Source organism: Leuresthes tenuis, unplaced genomic scaffold, assembly GCF_036924035.1.
Source record: "Leuresthes tenuis unplaced genomic scaffold, fLeuTen1.0.hap1 SCAF_19, whole genome shotgun sequence".
Classification (NCBI taxonomy): domain Eukaryota; kingdom Metazoa; phylum Chordata; class Actinopteri; order Atheriniformes; family Atherinopsidae; genus Leuresthes; species Leuresthes tenuis.
Window position 1 is genome coordinate 31,322,083 of NW_027325373.1, and position 18,519 is coordinate 31,340,601.

The following is an 18,519-nucleotide window of genomic DNA, read 5'->3' on the forward strand; positions in this document are numbered from 1 at the left end:
GAAAGAGGACTGTGAGCTTGAGTTGGAGGCAGAACTTCCATAGAAAAGGAAGAGGAAAAGGAAGATGATGGCTGGTGAAGCGACAACAAGTGATGAGACTTTCACAGATGCAAACAGAGCCTATGAAATTGAGGTCCATAACCAGATTATGGATACAATCACAGAGAGCATCCACAGGCGTTTTCTGACCCGTGGTACACGCTATGCCGACTTGGCTCTTCTTAATCCGAGAAACTTTGCTGAAGTGTCATCAAATGCTCTGCATGATTCTGCATTTCAAGAACTTAGCAAGCAGAGCAACAGCTGTCATTTTGCAGTCTGAGTTAAAGTGTCTGGCAGCTCAGTGGCCACGGCCTAAAATGTCTGCACTTGAAGAGTACAAAGTCAGGATGGTAGAGGGTGGCTGTGATGATGATGAAGAAGACACAGATGTACTAAACAAATAGTGCAAATCTTGTAAGGAATGCCCAGTCTGTTGCTATCAAATTCTGAAAGGCTATAACCTCTTTGCAGATGCCTATCATAGCCTTGGCTTTGGATACAGGTTCCTCCTTACTCTGCCTGTGACACAGGTAGCCTGTGAGAGAAGTTTCTCTGTTCTCAAACATAACAAAAGTCGAATACGGAGCACACAGTCACAAGAACACCTGGAAGCATTCATGCTTATGACCACAGAGAAAGACATCCTCATGTCCCTTGACAATGACTTAGTCATAGACAGAGTTGCATAAAAAAGCGACCTGTTGAAGAAACTCCTTTTCCCCCAACATTGAGTAAAATGCCATTGCTGTTTTTTTTTTTCAGGTTAGTATTCAACCTTCATTTCTATGTGAGTATTCAAGTTAAACTGTATATTTACAGCCTCTTTACATTGTGATTTATCATAACTCATACTATACTATGTGTTGTGTGTTTCAGATACCTGTTTTGTATTGGTTCAGCCAGAGGGACTACAGTGTGATAATACCTTAATTTCTATGTGAATATTCAAGTTAAACTAGAATGCTATACAGAGTTACAACACACTAGCCAACATCATTGCTATAATTTGGATGGTATTGTATCATGAGCCAAAATCAAAGAATTGTGACACTCATACCAGGTGTTATTGTTGTTGAGTTTCCACATGCCGATTGCTTTGGGCCGGGCCTAGTCAAAGTCCAGGGCCGTTTTTTAGTCCCAGTCCGTCCCTGACCACGTGACAGCCCTAGCGGCGACATCAAAGCGTGTCATAACGGTGTATATACTCTATAGCGCTGCACTTCATCAGAGAAGACGTCGTATGATGTATATAAACACAGCAGCGTCAACAACAACAATCTAGATTAATCCAAGATGTTAGCCTTTAAGTTCAAATAGCAACCAAGCCGGCTATTTGAATAATTCCGATATCCACCCCAACCCCACCCCCATTAGTTCCGTTCAATTCACTAAGTGTTTCTTATATAATCATCCATATTCAAAGCATTTCTGCTGTTGTCTTAAGGTTCATGTCTTTGGTCATATCATTTTAACAAATTTTAACAAAACTAATTAATTATTAATTTAACATACCAGAATCATAAGATTCTGTTTTTTGAAGGTGGTGCCAAAAGCGAGGTTAAATAAGGCTTATTCAGATAGTGAGAACTTTCGGATAAATCCTTATATCTTATCACATTACGCTACGTGGGTCCGCTATACATGCATAGCTGGAGGAAAGACACACACAAGATCCAGGGCTCTTTGCTGCTCATTTTCACTACTTAATGTAAAATAATTCACTTTAACTCACAGATGTTAACTTCGTATTGTTTTTTAAATCATGTTTCGCGCTAATTTCTGCATAGAACATCCATGCGCACACACACCACGCTGCTACCACCGTTCAAAAACAAGGAAGATAAATAAAGTGAGTCTGGAAATTATTTATACCAAGTCCCCCCAGATTTGGACAGTAGAAATACAGTGACAGAACATGACTGAGAGTTTTTGGCTTTTGGATAGTTATATTTGGATAGTATACAAAAGCCATCACGAAGTGATGGTATTCCAGCCTCAATGGTTCATTAAAGAAACTGATAAACTGAATATGAACTGAATATTTTAAAGGAGACTTATAAACTTATTGGAAACAAGAACGAGATTAGATGCACATGATGTTGAGAAATCAAAAAGGACTAATCATTTCCCATTTTGGATCATATGAGGCGCTTTCCTGTGAGGAAGAAACCACTCCCAGTATCTCACTTCTAACTGGGTGCTTTCCTCTGCTTTAATTAAATTCTTAAACAATTTTTCCCTGTTTTTCTTCAGGTTGTGTCGTACTTTCAGAGACTCAAAATATCTCTACATGCTGCTGGAGGCTTGCCTTGGAGGCGAACTGTAGTGTGTGTGATTGGGAGTTCATTGCAAATTATACAGCAGTCACAGAGAGAAAGACGATCAGACTTTCTAAGAACAGACTGAGGCGCACCAACAACTGGTGCTGTGGTTCATGTCAACAGGTTGACAACTGCACAATAAAGTTCAGACTACAGAACCCACAATGCTTCCTACCATGGTGATAAACAGAGGTCAAGAGTCTTGACCACAGACTTGGATGAGTAATGGCAGATACAGGGTCAGCTTTTTACTCTTTACTAAAATTATAGTCCGCATTTAACCCATCCAGGGTGAACACACACATGCACAGGGTCAAACACTCATGGAAACAGATGCCATACACTGGAGCAGTGGGCAGCCATTCACAGCGCCCAGGGAGCATGGGGGTACGGTGCCTTGCTCAAGGGGCACCTCGGCCAATCTTTGTGTGGCGAGAGTGGGAATTGAACAGCAAACCTTCCAGTTATTGGACAATCGGGTGTCTCTCTAACCACTGAGCCACGGCCGCAACATGTGGAACAGATTACCTTTTGCAGGTATTTCATCAAACAACGACCTAAATAAACTCATATTTATTATTTCAGTGGCTCATTTGACGACAGCACCACTTGTTTCTACACATCTTGTGTTATCGAGGCTCTTTCCTTCCTCCACTCCAGAGGAATCATCTACAGAGACCTCAAACCCGAGAACATCATCCTGGACCACAGAGAATATGCCAAGCTGGTGAGGATACCATCTGCAGATGTTTATCCATCAAAGTGAGTTCAAACTCAGATGTGCTGTTTGTTTCCTCTCGACAGGTGGACTTTGGCTTTGCGAAGAAGGTGGGTCTGGGTAAGAAGAAATTGACTTTTTGTGGACCACCCGAGTACGTTGCCCCTGAGATCATCCTGAACAAAGGCCATGACAGCTCAGCGGACTGCTGGTCATTGGGAATACTGGTGTTTGAGCTGCTCAATGGAAGGTATGGCTGCAAATGTCCACATTTACACACAGCACACATTCACTGTGGCATTGTTTCCATAATCTTTTATCGAATAACATTTATTTTCAGTTATGAGTTGTCATAATTTTCCTCCAGAGTCAAATCTTTATGCTTCTGTACAAATTGGAGTTTATTTTCAGATTAGTCTAATTTACCAGTGGTTTTCTTCAGACTTCGCAACAAATAGACTGACCAGAATATAGACATCCACTTGGAACTGCTCAAGAGAAGTAACAGTGAGGATCTGGCAAATGCTATGAACAAACAGGGAGACTAAATATTGTTGGGAGAGTGATTGGTGAGTGAGTGCAGCTGAGGATGAGTGAAGGTGAAGGGAGTGGAGCTGATGACTGTAAGGACGGAACTGAGGAAACAAGTGAGGAAGTGACAGAACTGAGACCAGACAGAAAAAAAACAAAAGACGCAGATCGTAACAGTTTTATCTCAATATCTTAAGCTCTCTTCAACTTCGGTATGGAAATACTCTTCCTTAAAGGACAAAAACCGGCGCATGTTTAATAAGTTAAACTTACATGTTGTCTCCTTTGCCTGCGGTGTTCTGCTATCCTGAATGAATAAAATGAAATTAAATGAAGAAGTATCGCTTGCTGCTCGATTGTTCGTCTCCTGACTCTCGCTGTGTGCTCTTCCAGCCTCAATCTTAGACGCCTGATCTGATCGTCCATGATCAATATTACCGTCATGCAGACCATGAACACGGTGGCCTCCTCGTTTTCCATATTAGTTTCTTTGTGGTGTTGTTTTTTTCTCTCCTTATTTTTCGTGGGTTTTGTTTTGTTGTTGAGTGTGGCGCTAAAGTAACATGTCTGTCGCAGACGGTTGCGTCAAGGTCCCTGACTCATGTGCGAATGCAAAATTAAACAGTTCCCATGGAGAAGGGCAGTTATTATAATGAAATTCAAGGTGGACAGTTCATAGAACTGTGTTCTTAGAATGTCTCTGTCCAAATGCGGCTATTGTTACGTCTCTTTGTTCTTCAGGTGGTTTGAAGACTTCAACTTGGACAGCCTGCGGCAGGGAACCATCAAGCCTCCATTCATGCCCAAAGCGGTTATCCCTCAGTGTCGGCACTGTAGCGACCCGCTGATGAGAGAGTTAACTTCCTGCATTTGTCCCTTTGGTGGACGGGCCCCTGGACAGCAGCAACTTTGACTTCTTCCCACAGAACACAGAGGAGCCGCCTCCTGACGAAGAGTCCGGCTGGGACATCAAGTTTTAACTGGACAGGACATCTAAAAGAGGAACAAGAAGTGAAGCCAAACCAGGAAGTTTGTTTCTGATTTATGTTAAATTTATGTTAGTGCAAAGACACGTATTTGGTCCAGAAAAACAAACCTCATTATCAAACACAACCTGATGTGGAAGAAGCGGCGGCAGCAGACTGAAGATTTTTCCCAAATAAATGAGAAAATTAAATATGAAATCGGAACAATCTTAACATTAAAGATAAAACTGTGATTTGATTTGAAGACATTTAATAGGATAAAAAATTCAACAATCAAAAAGCTCTTCGAGGAAATTATTGAAAAAAATTATCATTATAGAATAAGATAATTTAATATTTCACTTTATAGATTAAAAATAAAACATAACTATCTTATACATAAAAAAATTTAATGATGATCATAACAATACAATGAAAGTTCAGTACTATAATAAAACAGAAGATCAGTATTGTGTAGACATCCATCCATTTTCTATACCGTCAATCCGTTAATCGGGTAGCGGGTGGGCTGGAGCCTATCCCAGCAGTCATCGGGCGAAATATTGTGTAGACAGAAAAGTTCAATTATAAAATTTTTATTATTTCATTATGTTTTATTTATTTATTATAAAGCCTTCCCCCTGAGCTGTCACCTTATCGTGGTGGGGGAGTTTGCGTGCCCCAATGAGTCTGGGAGCTATGTTGCCCGGGGCTTCAAGCCCCTGGTAGGGTCACCCAAGGCAAACAGATCCTAGATGAGGGACCAGACAAAGAACAGCTCAAAAGACTCCTTATGATGAAAAATTAATTTGGACCTCGTCATCCCTTGCCCGGATGTGGGACACCGGGGGTGAGGCCCGGCAGCGAGCGCCTGGTGCCCATGGGGCTCGGTCAGGCATAGCCCGAAATCATGACGTGGGTCCCCCTTCCGACGGGCTCACCACCCGTGGGAGGGGCCAAGGGGGTCGGGTGCCTTGTGAGATGGGTAGCAGCCGAAAGCGGAGGCCTTGGCGGTCTGATCCTCAGCTACTGAAGCTAGCTCTTGGGACGTGGAATGTCACCTCTCTGTTGGGGAAGGAGCCGGAGCTGGTGCGCGAGGCTGAGCGGTTCCGGCTGGATATAGTTGGACTCACCTCGACGCACGGCTTGGGCTCTGGAACCAGTCCTCTTGAGAGGGGTTGGACTCTCTTCCACTCTGGAGTTGCCCGTGGTGAGAGCAGGTGTGGGCATACTTATTGCCCCCCGGCTGTGTGCCAGTACATCGGGGTTTACCCCAGTGAACGAGAGGGTAGCCTCCCTCCGCCTTTGGGTGGAGGGACGGGTCCTGACTGTTGTTTGTGCCTATGCGCCAAACAACAGTTCAGAGTACCCACCCTTTTTGGAGTCTCTGGGGGAGGCACTGGAGAATGCTCCTACCGGAGACTCCCTCGTTCTGCTGGGGGACTTCAATGCTCACGTGGGCAATGACAGTGAGACCTGGAGGGGTGTGATTGGGAGGAACGGCCCCCTCGATCTGAATCAGAGTGGTGTTATGTTGTTGGACTTCTGTGCCAATCATGGACTGTCCATAACGAACACCATGTTCAGGCATAAGGGTGTCCATATGTGCACTTGGCACCAGGACACCCTTGGCCGCAGTTCGATGATCGACTTTGTGGTTGTATCATCGGACTTGCGGCCGTATGTCCTGGACACTCGGGTGAAGAGAGGGGTGGAGCTGTCAACTGATCACCACCTGGTGGTGAGTTGGCTCCGCTGGTGGGGGAGGATGCCGATCAGACCTGTCAGGCCCAAACGTATTGTGAGGGTCTGCTGGGAGCGTTTGTCAGAATCCCCCGTCAGAAGCAGCTTTAACTTCCACCTCCGGCAGAGCTTCAACCATATCCCGGGGGAGGTGGGGGACATTGAGTCCGAATGGGCCATGTTCCTTGACTCCATTGCCAAGGCGGCTGATCGGAGTTGTGGTCGTAAGGTGGTCGGTGCCTGTCGTGGCGGCAACCCTTGAACCCGCTGGTGTACACCAGTGGTGAGGGAAGCCGTCAAGCTGAAGAAGGAGTCCTATCGGGCCTTTTTGGCCAGTGGGACCCTGGAAGCAGCTGATAGGTACCGGCAGGCCAGACAGGCTGCGGCTGCGGCTGCAGCGGTTGCTGAGGCAAAAACTCGGGCCTGGGAGGAGTTCGGTGAGACCATGTAGAACAATTTCCGGACGGCCTCGAAGAGATTCTGGTCCTCCATCCGGCGTCTCAGGGGGGGGAAGCGGCTCACAGTCAACACTGTGTACGGTGGAGACGGGGCTTTGCTGACCTCAACTAGGGATGTTGTGAGTCGGTGGGGGGAATACTTCGAGGCACTACCTCAATCCTACCAACACGTGCTCGGAAGAGGCGGAGTCGGAGAGCTCAGAGACAGGGCCTCCCATTTCTGGGGCTGAGGTTGCCGAGGTGGTCAAAAAGCTCCTCGGTGGCAAGGCCCCAGGTGTGGCTTTCGTCCTGGCCGTGGAATAGTGGACCAGCTCTATACCCTCGGCAGGATCCTGGAGGGTGCATGGGAGTTCGCCCAACCAGTCTACATGTGTTTTGTGGACTTGGAGAAAGCGTTCGACTGTGTCCCTCATGGAGTCCTGTGGGGGGTGCTCCGGGAATATGGAGTGCCGGACCCCTTGAGAGGGGCCGTTCGGTCTCTGTATAACCGGTGTCAGAGTTTGGTCCGCATTGCCGGCAGTAAGTCGGATACGTTTCCGGTGAGAGTTGGACTCCGTCAGGGCTGCCCTTTGTCACCGATTCTGTTCCTAACTTTTATGGACCGAATTTCTAGGCGAAGCCAGGGCATTTAGGGTGTCTGATTTGGCGACCTCAGAATCGGGTCTCTGCTTTTTGCGGATGATGTGGTTCTGTTAGCGTCGTCAGGCCGTGACCTTCCGCTGTCACTGGAGCGATTCGCAGCCGAGTGTGAAGCGGCTGGGATGAGAATCAGCGCCTCCAAATTCGAGACTATAGTTCTCAACCGGAAAAGGGTAGAATGCTCTCTCCGGGTCGGGAATGAGATCCTTCCCCAAGTGGAGGAGTTCAAGTATCTTGGGGTCTTGTTCAGGAGTGAGGGACGAATGGAGCGTGAGATTGACGGGCGGATCGGTGCGGCGCCTGCAGTATTGCGGGCTCTGCACCGACCCGTTGTTGTGAAGAAGGAGCTGAGCCAGAAGGCGAAGCTCTCTATTTACTGGTCAATCTACGTTCCCATCCTCACCTATGGTCACGAGTTGTGGGTAGTGACCGAAAGAACAAGATCGCGAATACAAGCGGCCGAAATGGGTTTCCTCCGCAGGGTGTCTGGGCTCTCCCTTAGAGATAGGGTGAGAAGCTCAGTCATCCGGGAGGGGCTCGGAGTAGAACCGCTGCTCCTCCGCATTGAGAGGAGTCAGATGAGGTGGCTCGGGCATCTGGTTAGGATGCCCCCTGGACGCCTCCCTGTGGAGGTGTTCCGGGCACGTCCCACTGGGAGGAGACCCCGGGGAAGACCCAGGACACGTTGGAGAGACTATGTCTCTCGGCTGGCCTGGGAACGCCTCGGGGTCCCCCCGGAAGAGCTGGAGGAAGTGGCCGGGGACAGGGATGTCTGAGTTTCTCTGCTCAAGCTGCTGCCCCCGCGACCCGACCCGATTATGATTACAATGAATTGGCTTGAATTGGACTATATTATTTAAGTGCCTTGAGATGACATTTGTTGTAATTTGGCGCTGTATAAATAAACTGAAATGAAATTGAATCGAATGAAGGCTGTTGAAGGCAAGTGAAGGTGGATAAAGGCAAGTGAAGACAGGTGAAGGCGGGCACAGGCAGGTAGGAAGAAGCAGGATGGATTTAGTAAAACAGCTAAAGTTGCTGCAGAGCAGGACTACAGACGGTGGTTTCAATAACAGAATAAAAGAGTGAACAACTGACTAATACACGGACAACAAGAAACAGAGAAATACAGTATTCTAACAGCTGTGATCTGGAAACTGACTGAAGCAACCAGAGAGCTATAAGTAGTGGGAGGGTCTATTATTACCTGGAGACAGGTGTGAATGAGACTGGGGGACAAAACCAAGACACCTGAGGACAGGGTAATAACATGAAACACGAATAGATAACATAACTGTGTTTTACCTGCTTTTGATCTTAATAATGTAATAAAAACTAAAGAATTAATCTTTTATAAACCCTTTTGGTGTTTCCGGAAATAATTCATGTTATTTTAATCAGGTTTTTCGTTGAAAGTCTCTTAAGATTTTCATATACACTATACGCTGCTTTAATGGGCTGCCTGTTTAAACAGAGAGATTACCAGAGGAGATATGAGAAGTTGTCTTTGATGCAAAAAACAAACTGTTATTTTACTGCTTTTAATTCTTCTGCTGTCAGGTTGCTCAATACAAAGTCTTTAGGTTTATCATTTTTAATAGGATGTTATCAGCTGATTATCTGTCAGACGCTGATCTGTTGTCATACTGTTGTGCTGAACTGGGAATGCTGTCAAACTGAAGAACACAACAGAATCTAACACTAAGGTTTAAAAAGATAAAACAAAATGGCACAACTCAAACAGGAACTAAAACAAAAGACTGAACAGAGACTAAACTAAGGTATCAAGAAAATACTGAACCAGAGCAAATACTAATAAACCAAAACACAGAGACACAAGAACACGACAGGAAGGAAGTTCAGTATCAAAGGGAGGGAATTTTTTCATGTAAACAAATAAAATTGGGGATAAACGGTGTGGATACAGTCAGCATTTATATTCTGATAAGGACAGATCAAATGAGAGGTTGTGGGTCCAGTCGAACAGACAAATGATGACCTCCATCGACTTTTCTTTGACCTCATTCGAAAACATGGGGTTAAAATAAGGCAGCAGGAAAAGATGACATTGAGCTGTGAAGTGGCTCTGCACCTCTGAAACCACAAATGTTTAACAAAAACAGCTTTACATACTTCATCTAATGCCCTTCTATCACAAATGTTGCATCATATATTACAGATGATTTTATTATATTACTTTGATATCAAAGTTCGTAACTAAAAAAAAGTGACCAAAATTTTTTAAAAGTACATATTTTCATCTCCAGATGCTCAAACTCATCCTCCTGTCTTTATATTTTTCCCATGAATCACAGTTAGTACGTCTAGATGTATTGAATAAATAATTGAGTTTCACTATGAAAGTTGTGACTTCAAAGAATTGTGGGACAGAATTACCTCCTTTCTCATGAAGGATGGTCCAATGCTGAAGGAAGCTCTTTTTTTGAGTGTTTAGAGAATTCAAACAGTTCTTATCTACTGCTCAGAAACTTCTGGGTCATTTCACTTACTTAGGAACGTCTGGATCATTGACTTTTTGGTTTCCTGTCTGGTTACCGAGGCCTTTCCTCACAGGTGACTCAATTTGGCAGCCAATAAGAAATCTACTCCCCCCTATGCACCTTTCCCTTAGGTCGACACTCAGTTCTCTCAAGTCATTGCTGGTTTTTACTCTGACAATCACCATAAGCTTTGAAGACTTTACATACAGAGTTGGGTGCCTTCCTTCTTCTTAAGTCCAGTGAATTCATCTAAAAACAGATTTAAGTCAAGCTTTAGAAGCAACTAAAAGATGTCAGAGACTAAGGCTCTAAATATCCACTTCTCAATATCAAGCAAAAGAGAAATATATGGAAAACTAAAAGGGTCTAAAAACGTCAGTATTTTTCCACATGGCTCTGGTTGGTGGGGTGAGTGAGTGCTGGAGGGGGGGGTGAATGAAAGCGTGACAGGTGGGAGATGCTTATCAGCGCCTGTTGACCTCCAGGCTTATGAAGGCTCACCGCTTCCTGTGGTCAGCCAGGTCGCAATGGAACGCAGGCCCCTCCGGTAACAACTCCCACAATTCACTGGTAAGTGACTCTCAGATAAGACAGAGTTTTCCACAGCTCCCACACAAAAACAAGAGACTGCAAGCCAAAGCGAGTCACGATGAAAAAACTAAAAGCAGCACAAAATTAGATGTAAAACTATCAAGTTAAAGAGACACATAATGATCCAACGAGAAGAAAAGTATCATCACCTAAATGAGTAAATATGACGCAGTGCAAAAGTCTTGATTGTTGGCTGCCTTTAGTTCCGTTCTCTGTCAGATGATCCCACACTGCTTCAATAATGTTGAGGTCTGGGCTCTGGGGAGGATTCATCCCTCCATAAGACCTGTTACCATCAATTTTTAGTCCACTTCTTGTGTCATTTGGCATACCTCAGCCTTTTCTCGCTGTTTCCCTTCCTTAAGAATGTCTTCTTGACAGCCACCCTTCCATGCAGACCATTTCTGATGAAACTTGGGTCAACAGTAGATGGATCAGCTGAAGGTCCAGATGCAGCTCTCAGGTCCTGTGTCAGGCCTTTGCTGGATTTTTTCCTCTTTCTTAAGGGCATCACTTTCAGATATTGTTTATCTGCTGTAGATAGTTTTTTAGGTGAAATGTTTTAAGGACACACTGCACACCATGCTGCAATATGCTAGGTTTTCAGCTTATAGCTCTTTGGGAATCACCTTGTTGCTGCAAAAATACTATTTTCTGTCTGTCAAACTGTGTTATCTTTGGTGTTTTTCATAGATGCAGCTAAAGAAATGGGAACAAATGATGTGTCTTTGTGACAGGCTGCTAGTGACAAAGTACCTCAAGATACAATTTGAAATGGCTTCTTTACTAAGTTGTCTGTTATGTGTCGACACAACACTAGTTCATCGCTTATGTTAGGAGTGGCTTAACAAAGAAAAAACTCTAAAAACACATTCCTCTGAAAATGGTCGGGTACAAGGACTGGACTGAAAATGAGTGAAGAAGCAGAAAATGTCCAAAGAAAAACTTTGAAAGGCCTTCAGAAAGTCTGGAGAACTATTTATTGATCAAGACCACTTTAAAAGATTGCAGGGAAATCAGAAAGAAATGAGGGCTGGATCAGGACTGTACAATCCATGATAGAATTACTCTAAATTTTTTTGGATAATTTCCATCTAATAACATTTGGTATGTTACTTTCATTCAGCAGATGCTTTTATCTGAAGCAGCTATAGATGGAGAGCACAATGTGTGAAATGAGGGATTCAGTATTTTGTTTTAGAGAAGTTCTAGATCAAACCAGCAACCTGAAGGACGACAGCTCTGATTAACATTTATTAGTCTTTTTAGGTCTTTTTTTATGGATGTATGAACACCACAAACATTTGGTAAAATTTCAGTTTAGATCTTATTATCTTTTCACTGAAGCTCAATCTTTTCTTCTAATAAATGTAAATCCTTTAACAATACTGTCTGTGTGAATGTGTCAGTCTTGTTGAATGAATTATGCATTTCTTAACTAGAGAAGAAACTAAAAATCATGCCAACTGTCTTATAAATAACTATTTAAGAGAATTATTTGTGTTTGTTTGTTATTTATTTGTCTAAGGAAAGATGTTTAGCTTCAGAAATGCCACACTCTGTCACATCTGTTCTCAGTTTGATGAATGCAAAGTTAAATCTGATATGAGATGCAGATGTGTCTCAGTTTTGGGGTTAAATTGTGGAATATCTTGAGTTAAAAGAGTTTAGTTCAGTTTCTTAGTTGTTGATCATTAAAAAAACATTAAATTAAAATCTAGAATGATAAAAGATTGTGAGGTAAACTGACTGTGAGGATTTTCAGGTGGAATATCATGTTATTATGTGTCATATTTGGTCTGTCTTACAAATTATTTGGTTGGTGTTGTGACTAAATAAAAATAGCTTTATTGGCTTCTGTCTGGTTCCTTTTGGTCATTTAATAAAGTGATTTCTCTTTGTTAAGATGTAAATAAACCAATATAAATTAATTTGCAACAAGACTGATGAGTAAACCTGATACTGGTGCATTCAAAAACTAAAATAGAGGCCCGAGTTAATTTAATCAACCCATATCCTAAATTATAATAAGTTCAGAGAACAAAATGTCTATGTTTATGTTGATCTAATTATTTTGGATGATTTGATTTTTGTACAGCTGGAATTAATAAACACTTTTCATTGAGACGACTTAAATTGTGGATCACAGCTCTGCTGGGTCGGGTCCCTCTGACGTCATGTTTTCCACACTGTGAAGGATGCGCTAAATACGTGACTGGAATTAGAAATGGATGTTTCCGTTTCACAAACTTACACATGATTACAGGTAACAAACCCCACTGAAAGCCACCACCTTCACATTGCAATCTTGGTATTTTTCTCACTTTCATCTGAAAACAAATGGTCATAAACATGTTGTGACTTTTTTCTTTATTTCTTCAATAACAAACTAAATTAGTGATAACTGTGTCCAGTTTTCATTATAATCCAACCATATTAAAACCCTAGTAGCTTTAATCTCACTGGGTTATCTGAATGACCTTTAAACGCAGATTAGAGATGTTCATCAACGCAGGTCTAAATAAGCTTGTAACGCCTGATTGTGTCAAAGGCAGAAGGAAACAGTCTGAAAACGTGACATAAGGCTTCTTAAGTGTTTACATTGTGAATCTGTGAGCAGCAAACTGTGGGAAACTAAACCCACAAGTCTAAAATTATATCTCGAGTTCCCTGCTGCTCGGAAATTCCACTGATCTTCTGATGTGTGTGGAAATGTCCAATTATTTTAGTGGGGTAATTACACCTGTGAATAAACCATTAACTGACCCCCGCGCGCTCTGATTGGCCCGTTAACGGCGGGGTTAGTATAAATACCAGCTAAGGACGGTGGTGTAGCAGAACCAACAGGAAAACTGAAAGTCCTGATAAAACCAAGCTTTCCTTCCGCATCCTGACCGTCGGACATGATGCTGCGCGGCTCCGCTCTGCTCTCCCTCCTCGCCCTCTGCTCCGCCTATGGCTTCGAGTTGCTGCCAGAGGAGGCAGCTCCCCGTCGGGCACGATTCTCTGCAAACACCCCGTGTAAGTCCCGCTTCTGATAAGCTAGCAGCCTCTGATTCTTTTTGATTTAGAGAGGACAAGCCTGACTTGTCCTCCCTAAATCCTTCAGGAGGTAAAATTCCATTTAAAGTACATTTAAAAAATGTTTTTGATAATTTAGTTGTTTTTTTTGCAACTGATTGTTTTATGTTAACTTGATAGTTTTGTTTAATGTTGAGTTTTTAAATTATGTTTAAATAATAATATTGCAGTTAAAAAGATATCATATTTTCCATTTAACACAACAATATAAGTCAAAGTGTGATATTCAACTTTGTAAAAGTAGTCCAAACAGAATCCCTGTATTTGAATCTCACTCAAAAAATAATGTACATCTGGTCTATGGTGTATTATTGTTAGTGTTTCTATAAACTCATACAGATACTACCGATGCAGTGAGGGCCATCTTTAAACCTTGGTTATTTAAATCACGAGTATTTGAACAGCTTTGTTCCTCTTCACAGTGGACATTTTGAGATTCTTGTGATTTAAAAAGTGCAATAATGCATTTTATGTGTACATGTTCTCGTTTGAATATGTTTTTGCAGCTGATGTGGCCAGATGTTTGAATGGCGCTGTGACTGTCGGCTGTGGATTTTTTTCCTGTCTTGAAAACTCCACCTGCGACACCGATGGGATGCACGAGATCTGTGAACTGTTTCTTCACTCAGCTGCCAGCTTCAACACAGAGGTGGGTCTCTCCACCTGCTGTCCATCTGTGTTCACCGGTCCTTCCTCCCTCTACCCTCTAACCTCTGTGTTTGTACTTCAGGGTAAAACCTTTGTGAAGAAGAGTCTCCACTGCATCTCTCAGGGAATCTCAAACAAAGTCTTCCAGACTATCCGCCGCTGCAACATTTTCCAGAGGATGATTGCTGAGGTTTGTCAGTTTGTCCACATGGACATATGGGTCCTGATTCTGAGGATTATGCTGGTTCTGATCACAGTATTAGGGAGAAATCTGGTCCAGCACGTCCCTTTATTAGGCGTCTAACTCCTCCCTGAATCCACAGATCAGTTGAAACATTCATCATACCATAAACTCCTCTAGTCTATTTAATCTCTTGCTCAACATGGCTAATTATATAGCAAATGTACAGGATATGGAAGGACTTGCATGTCTAGATTTTTAGACAGTTGTATTACAGATTTGTTTAGTTTATTAGTTTATGTTTAGTTTGTTTTCAAAACTCACGTCCATACAATATACAAGATGGAGTGTCACTGGCAGGGATGTTTTATGTATAAAATGTCCAAATGTGTAAGCACAATATTATGGCCTTTGACATGATTTTGTTAGCAGCAGCTGTTTAGCTTTAGCTTCAGCCTGCTAGCTTCCGCCTCATTCTGTTAGCTGTAGCCTTAGTCTGTTAGTTTCAGTTAAATCATTTTAGAATGATAACATAATAGCCTAGATTCCTTTAGCTCAGATATCTAGCTTAAGACACAAGCTGCTAACTATGGTTAAAGTGTGTAAGGATAATATATGTTAGCTTTAGCATTAGTTGACTAGCTTCAGTCTCATTGGATAGCTTTATGCTGGCCTAAAGACCAGACCATTGGCTTGCGTCTAATTCTTTTAGATCTGGCCATAGGCTGTTACCTTTGGCTAAAGTATGTTAGCATGCTATAATGGTCTTTTTAGCACTACCCACTAATTTCTGACACTGAGCCTCAGTTCATTAGTTTTGGCGAATGTATGTTAGCACGATAGTTTGTTTTGTTTGACAGTTGCTAGTTTTTGGCTTGGGCCTCGACATGTCAGCTTTAGCCTCAGTTCATTAGCTTTATCTTCATTAAGTTAGTTTTAGGGACATTCTGTTAGCTGTGGCCAAACTATGTTAGCATGATTATGATCAAACCTATAAATTGGTTGATGGGCTGAACATAGTTCTCTGTATGCTCTCTGTTGGAGCCTTTTGAGCACACAGCGAGATGTTATAGCATTTTGCTGCAACATGGAGGAAGTCTGAGTTGAGGGCTGCTCTTTGTTGTGCTGATGCTGTTGTTTGTCCTTTAACTTTGCTTCACCATGGAAAATAAAGAGGTAAGAGTGGCCAAAGATCTGCTTTGTGATGCAAAAATTAGTCTTAGGTAATGAAGATTGTTCATGCAGCTATAATCGTTATTTTACCTGTGTGTCTTTGCTTTTCATGGGTTTTGGCATCTTGTCCTCTTTGCTGTGAAATTAGTAGTTGTCAGCCCCTACCGGCTCGAGCTGATTCGAACAAACTTTCAACCAGTCAGTATTCGATCAAAGCATTGCCTCATCAGCAGAGCCTGTGTGTAGATAGTTTTTTTTAGGACTGGATATCTTTCTGTCTGTGCTAAAATTATATCTGTCTGCAGAGGCTGATAGTGATGCCAATGGCTACTACTGTGAGAGCATAAACATGTTTTAGCCTAAGTCTGGTAGCTTAAGGCTAAATCTCTTAAGTTTCAGATCATGATATAAAGCTTGATATCATGATCTGAAACCTGTCATATGTAGCTAAAGTTTTATATCACAATAACAACTTTAGTCTGTTAGCTGAGATTCTTGTGATCATATAAACTCTCTCATTGAAGGAAACGCTTCTGTTTTTATTAAAGGTGCAAGAGGAGTGTTACACCAGTTTAGACATCTGCACTGTGGTTCGTACCAACCCTGATGCCATTGGTGAGGTGGTACAAGTGCCAACTCATTTCCCCAACAGGTGAGACCTGAGGGCACGCACACATTTTTACACACACATCAGCAGTCGAAATACATCCAATTAAAATACAACAACTGATTGCTGCTAGCAGCTTTGAGGTTGTACTTCAGTGATAATGTTACTAACTTGAACATGCTATTGCATTACATTTCTATTGTTTAATAGAAAATACCTAAACTTCCAGCTTTATATTTGCAGCTTTGCCTTTCAATAATTTCATTAATTTAGAAGCTCGGACAAAGCAAATATTATAACAGTTCTCTTTGATCTCAACAATCAATTAAATAATTGATAAAATGATTGTCATATTAAGTTATATTGGCAGTAGCCATGATTTTTAGTCTGTAATACAACAGCTGGACAACACATCCATGACTTAAATATGTAAAAAAAAAAAAGATTTAATCAGAATTTTTTTGCAACACATTAAATACTTTAGCTGTGCTTTGAAAACGAAACTCAGGCTTGATATTCTTCATGTCGTTTTAACTTTTGGCCTGTTGGGGTCACTGTTCAGCTTCTCTGAACACCTCACAGTAAACATATGAACAGGAAGTTCATCTGTTTCATCTTCTTTAATAGACTTTCTGCTGTATTTTTATGCTAATCTTTTATTCAGTGCAGCAGAACCAGATACGTTTTCTTTTTTATTCCATGCATGTAACACCAACTAAATTTAAAACTATTTTGTTGGTGTGTGTCACTAGATACTTTTTGTTCCTGACTTTGCATCCTCTGCCCAAACTGCAGGTACTACAGCACCCTGCTGCAGACCCTGCAGGCCTGTGATGAGGAGACGGTGGCGGCAGTGAGGACTAGCATCATTGCTCGGCTGGACCCCGACATGGAGACCTTCCTCCAGGTCATCCAGAACAAACCCTGCATCCCCAGCTCTGGTTCCCCTGCCTACAACAACCCATCCAACTGGAAGAACATGCCAGTGTTCAACATCCAACCCAGCTTCAGAGGCCGAGACCCCACCCACCTGTTTGCCAGGAAGAGATCTGTGGACGACCAGGAGAGGGAGGAGGGGGTTAATACCAATGAGTAGATGATACACCTTGAAATAAACACATGAGCAATGATGAATGTTGAATCGACATGTGCACACTAACACATCTACAGCAGCAGAGAGCTTTAGATGGTGATTTGGGATGATAATTATGAATAATCTCTTTGTCCATCCACTGACCACCTGATGTGAAGCTTATCTGAACATCCTGTTCCAGATATTCTAAAAGTCCCATATTTCTCTAATTACGATTGATATTTATTTTGTTAAATTAACTTATGAGGCCGTCATGCTGGTGTATTTAAATCAGCAGGAGGGGGAAAAGAGGCTGAGAAGTTTAAGAGATGCTCTAATGCTGGTCATGGAGCTATTTTTTTTACTCCTTTTTGCTGATCTGGGATCACTTTATAAGCTGTTTGTTATGTTTAGACATGTTGAGATGGAACCAAATTCTATATGCTAAATTTACTTGTTTTATTTAAAAAATAAATGATATATAAATTATATATGACTGATGAATCGGGCTGCTTTATTTCATCTGATGATTTCTCATCACTGAATCAGACTAATTATGTGTTAGTGATGTTTGTGACTGCTGCAGCAGTTTCTGATGATAGTGAAGGCAGTTTTTTTGGAAAATATCCCTGAAAACCATTCTGAAATTCTATTATTAAGAGTCAAAAAAATTTAAAGATGTATTCAAACACAAATATCTTAATTACCATAGTCAAACACGTCTGTTGACTTCTATACTTTCCAATTGTACACTGCTTCACAGTTCCCTATATGTTTCTGACATTCTCAGATAATACTCTACATTATAAAACCATGTTTCTAATAAAACGTGTTAAATGAGGCAACAGCTTTTAACATTTTCAGCATAATTAGTATTTTTGTTCTGTTGCTGCTGAAAGAATTGAGCTCTCGTTGCACCACCAACATATGTCACCAGGAGGTGTGCATGCATATAAAATATTCTGTTATTTAATGTAGTCTCCATTAAGAAAACGCGTTCATTATTTAACAGAGCTTCTCATCTTGCAGAAAAAAAACCGGTGTGAATTCTCTTCTGAAGTCATAAAACTCTCAGCAGCAGGTTTGACTTTCCTGAGTCATGGAAACATTTTTAGAGCAGAAAAAAATGAGGATTGAAAGTCTTTCTCCTTAAGCTCCTATCAGAACAGCTGTGAAACAGTCCTCCTCTGAGTTGCAGTTTGTGTGGTTTCCCTCATAAAACATAAATATGATGGATCAATGTGCTAA

General features: G+C 42.0%; 1 protein-coding gene across 1 annotated transcript; it reads left to right on the top strand.

Annotated features, from left to right (window-relative positions):
* Positions 1–13,412: 13,412 nt before the first annotated feature.
* On the top strand, positions 13,413–17,736 carry stc1l (stanniocalcin 1, like). Its single transcript, XM_072371866.1, has 5 exons — positions 13,413–13,530; positions 14,097–14,239; positions 14,321–14,428; positions 16,141–16,244; positions 16,995–17,736. The coding sequence occupies exons 1-5, from the start codon at positions 13,413–13,415 to the stop codon at positions 17,293–17,295; spliced, it is 774 nt and encodes a 257-aa protein (XP_072227967.1). The 3' UTR covers positions 17,296–17,736.
* Positions 17,737–18,519: the final 783 nt, after the last annotated feature.

Excerpts from the sequence above, each read along its gene's own strand:
- stc1l (XM_072371866.1), top strand. The coding sequence starts at position 13,413 with ATGATGCTGCGCGGCTCCGCTCTGCTCTCCCTCCTCGCCCTCTGCTCC. Across the intron at positions 13,531-14,096 it reads ATTCTCTGCAAACACCCCGT|CTGATGTGGCCAGATGTTTG; the intron begins GTAAGTCCCGCT and ends ATGTTTTTGCAG. Across the intron at positions 14,240-14,320 it reads CTGCCAGCTTCAACACAGAG|GGTAAAACCTTTGTGAAGAA; the intron begins GTGGGTCTCTCC and ends TTTGTACTTCAG.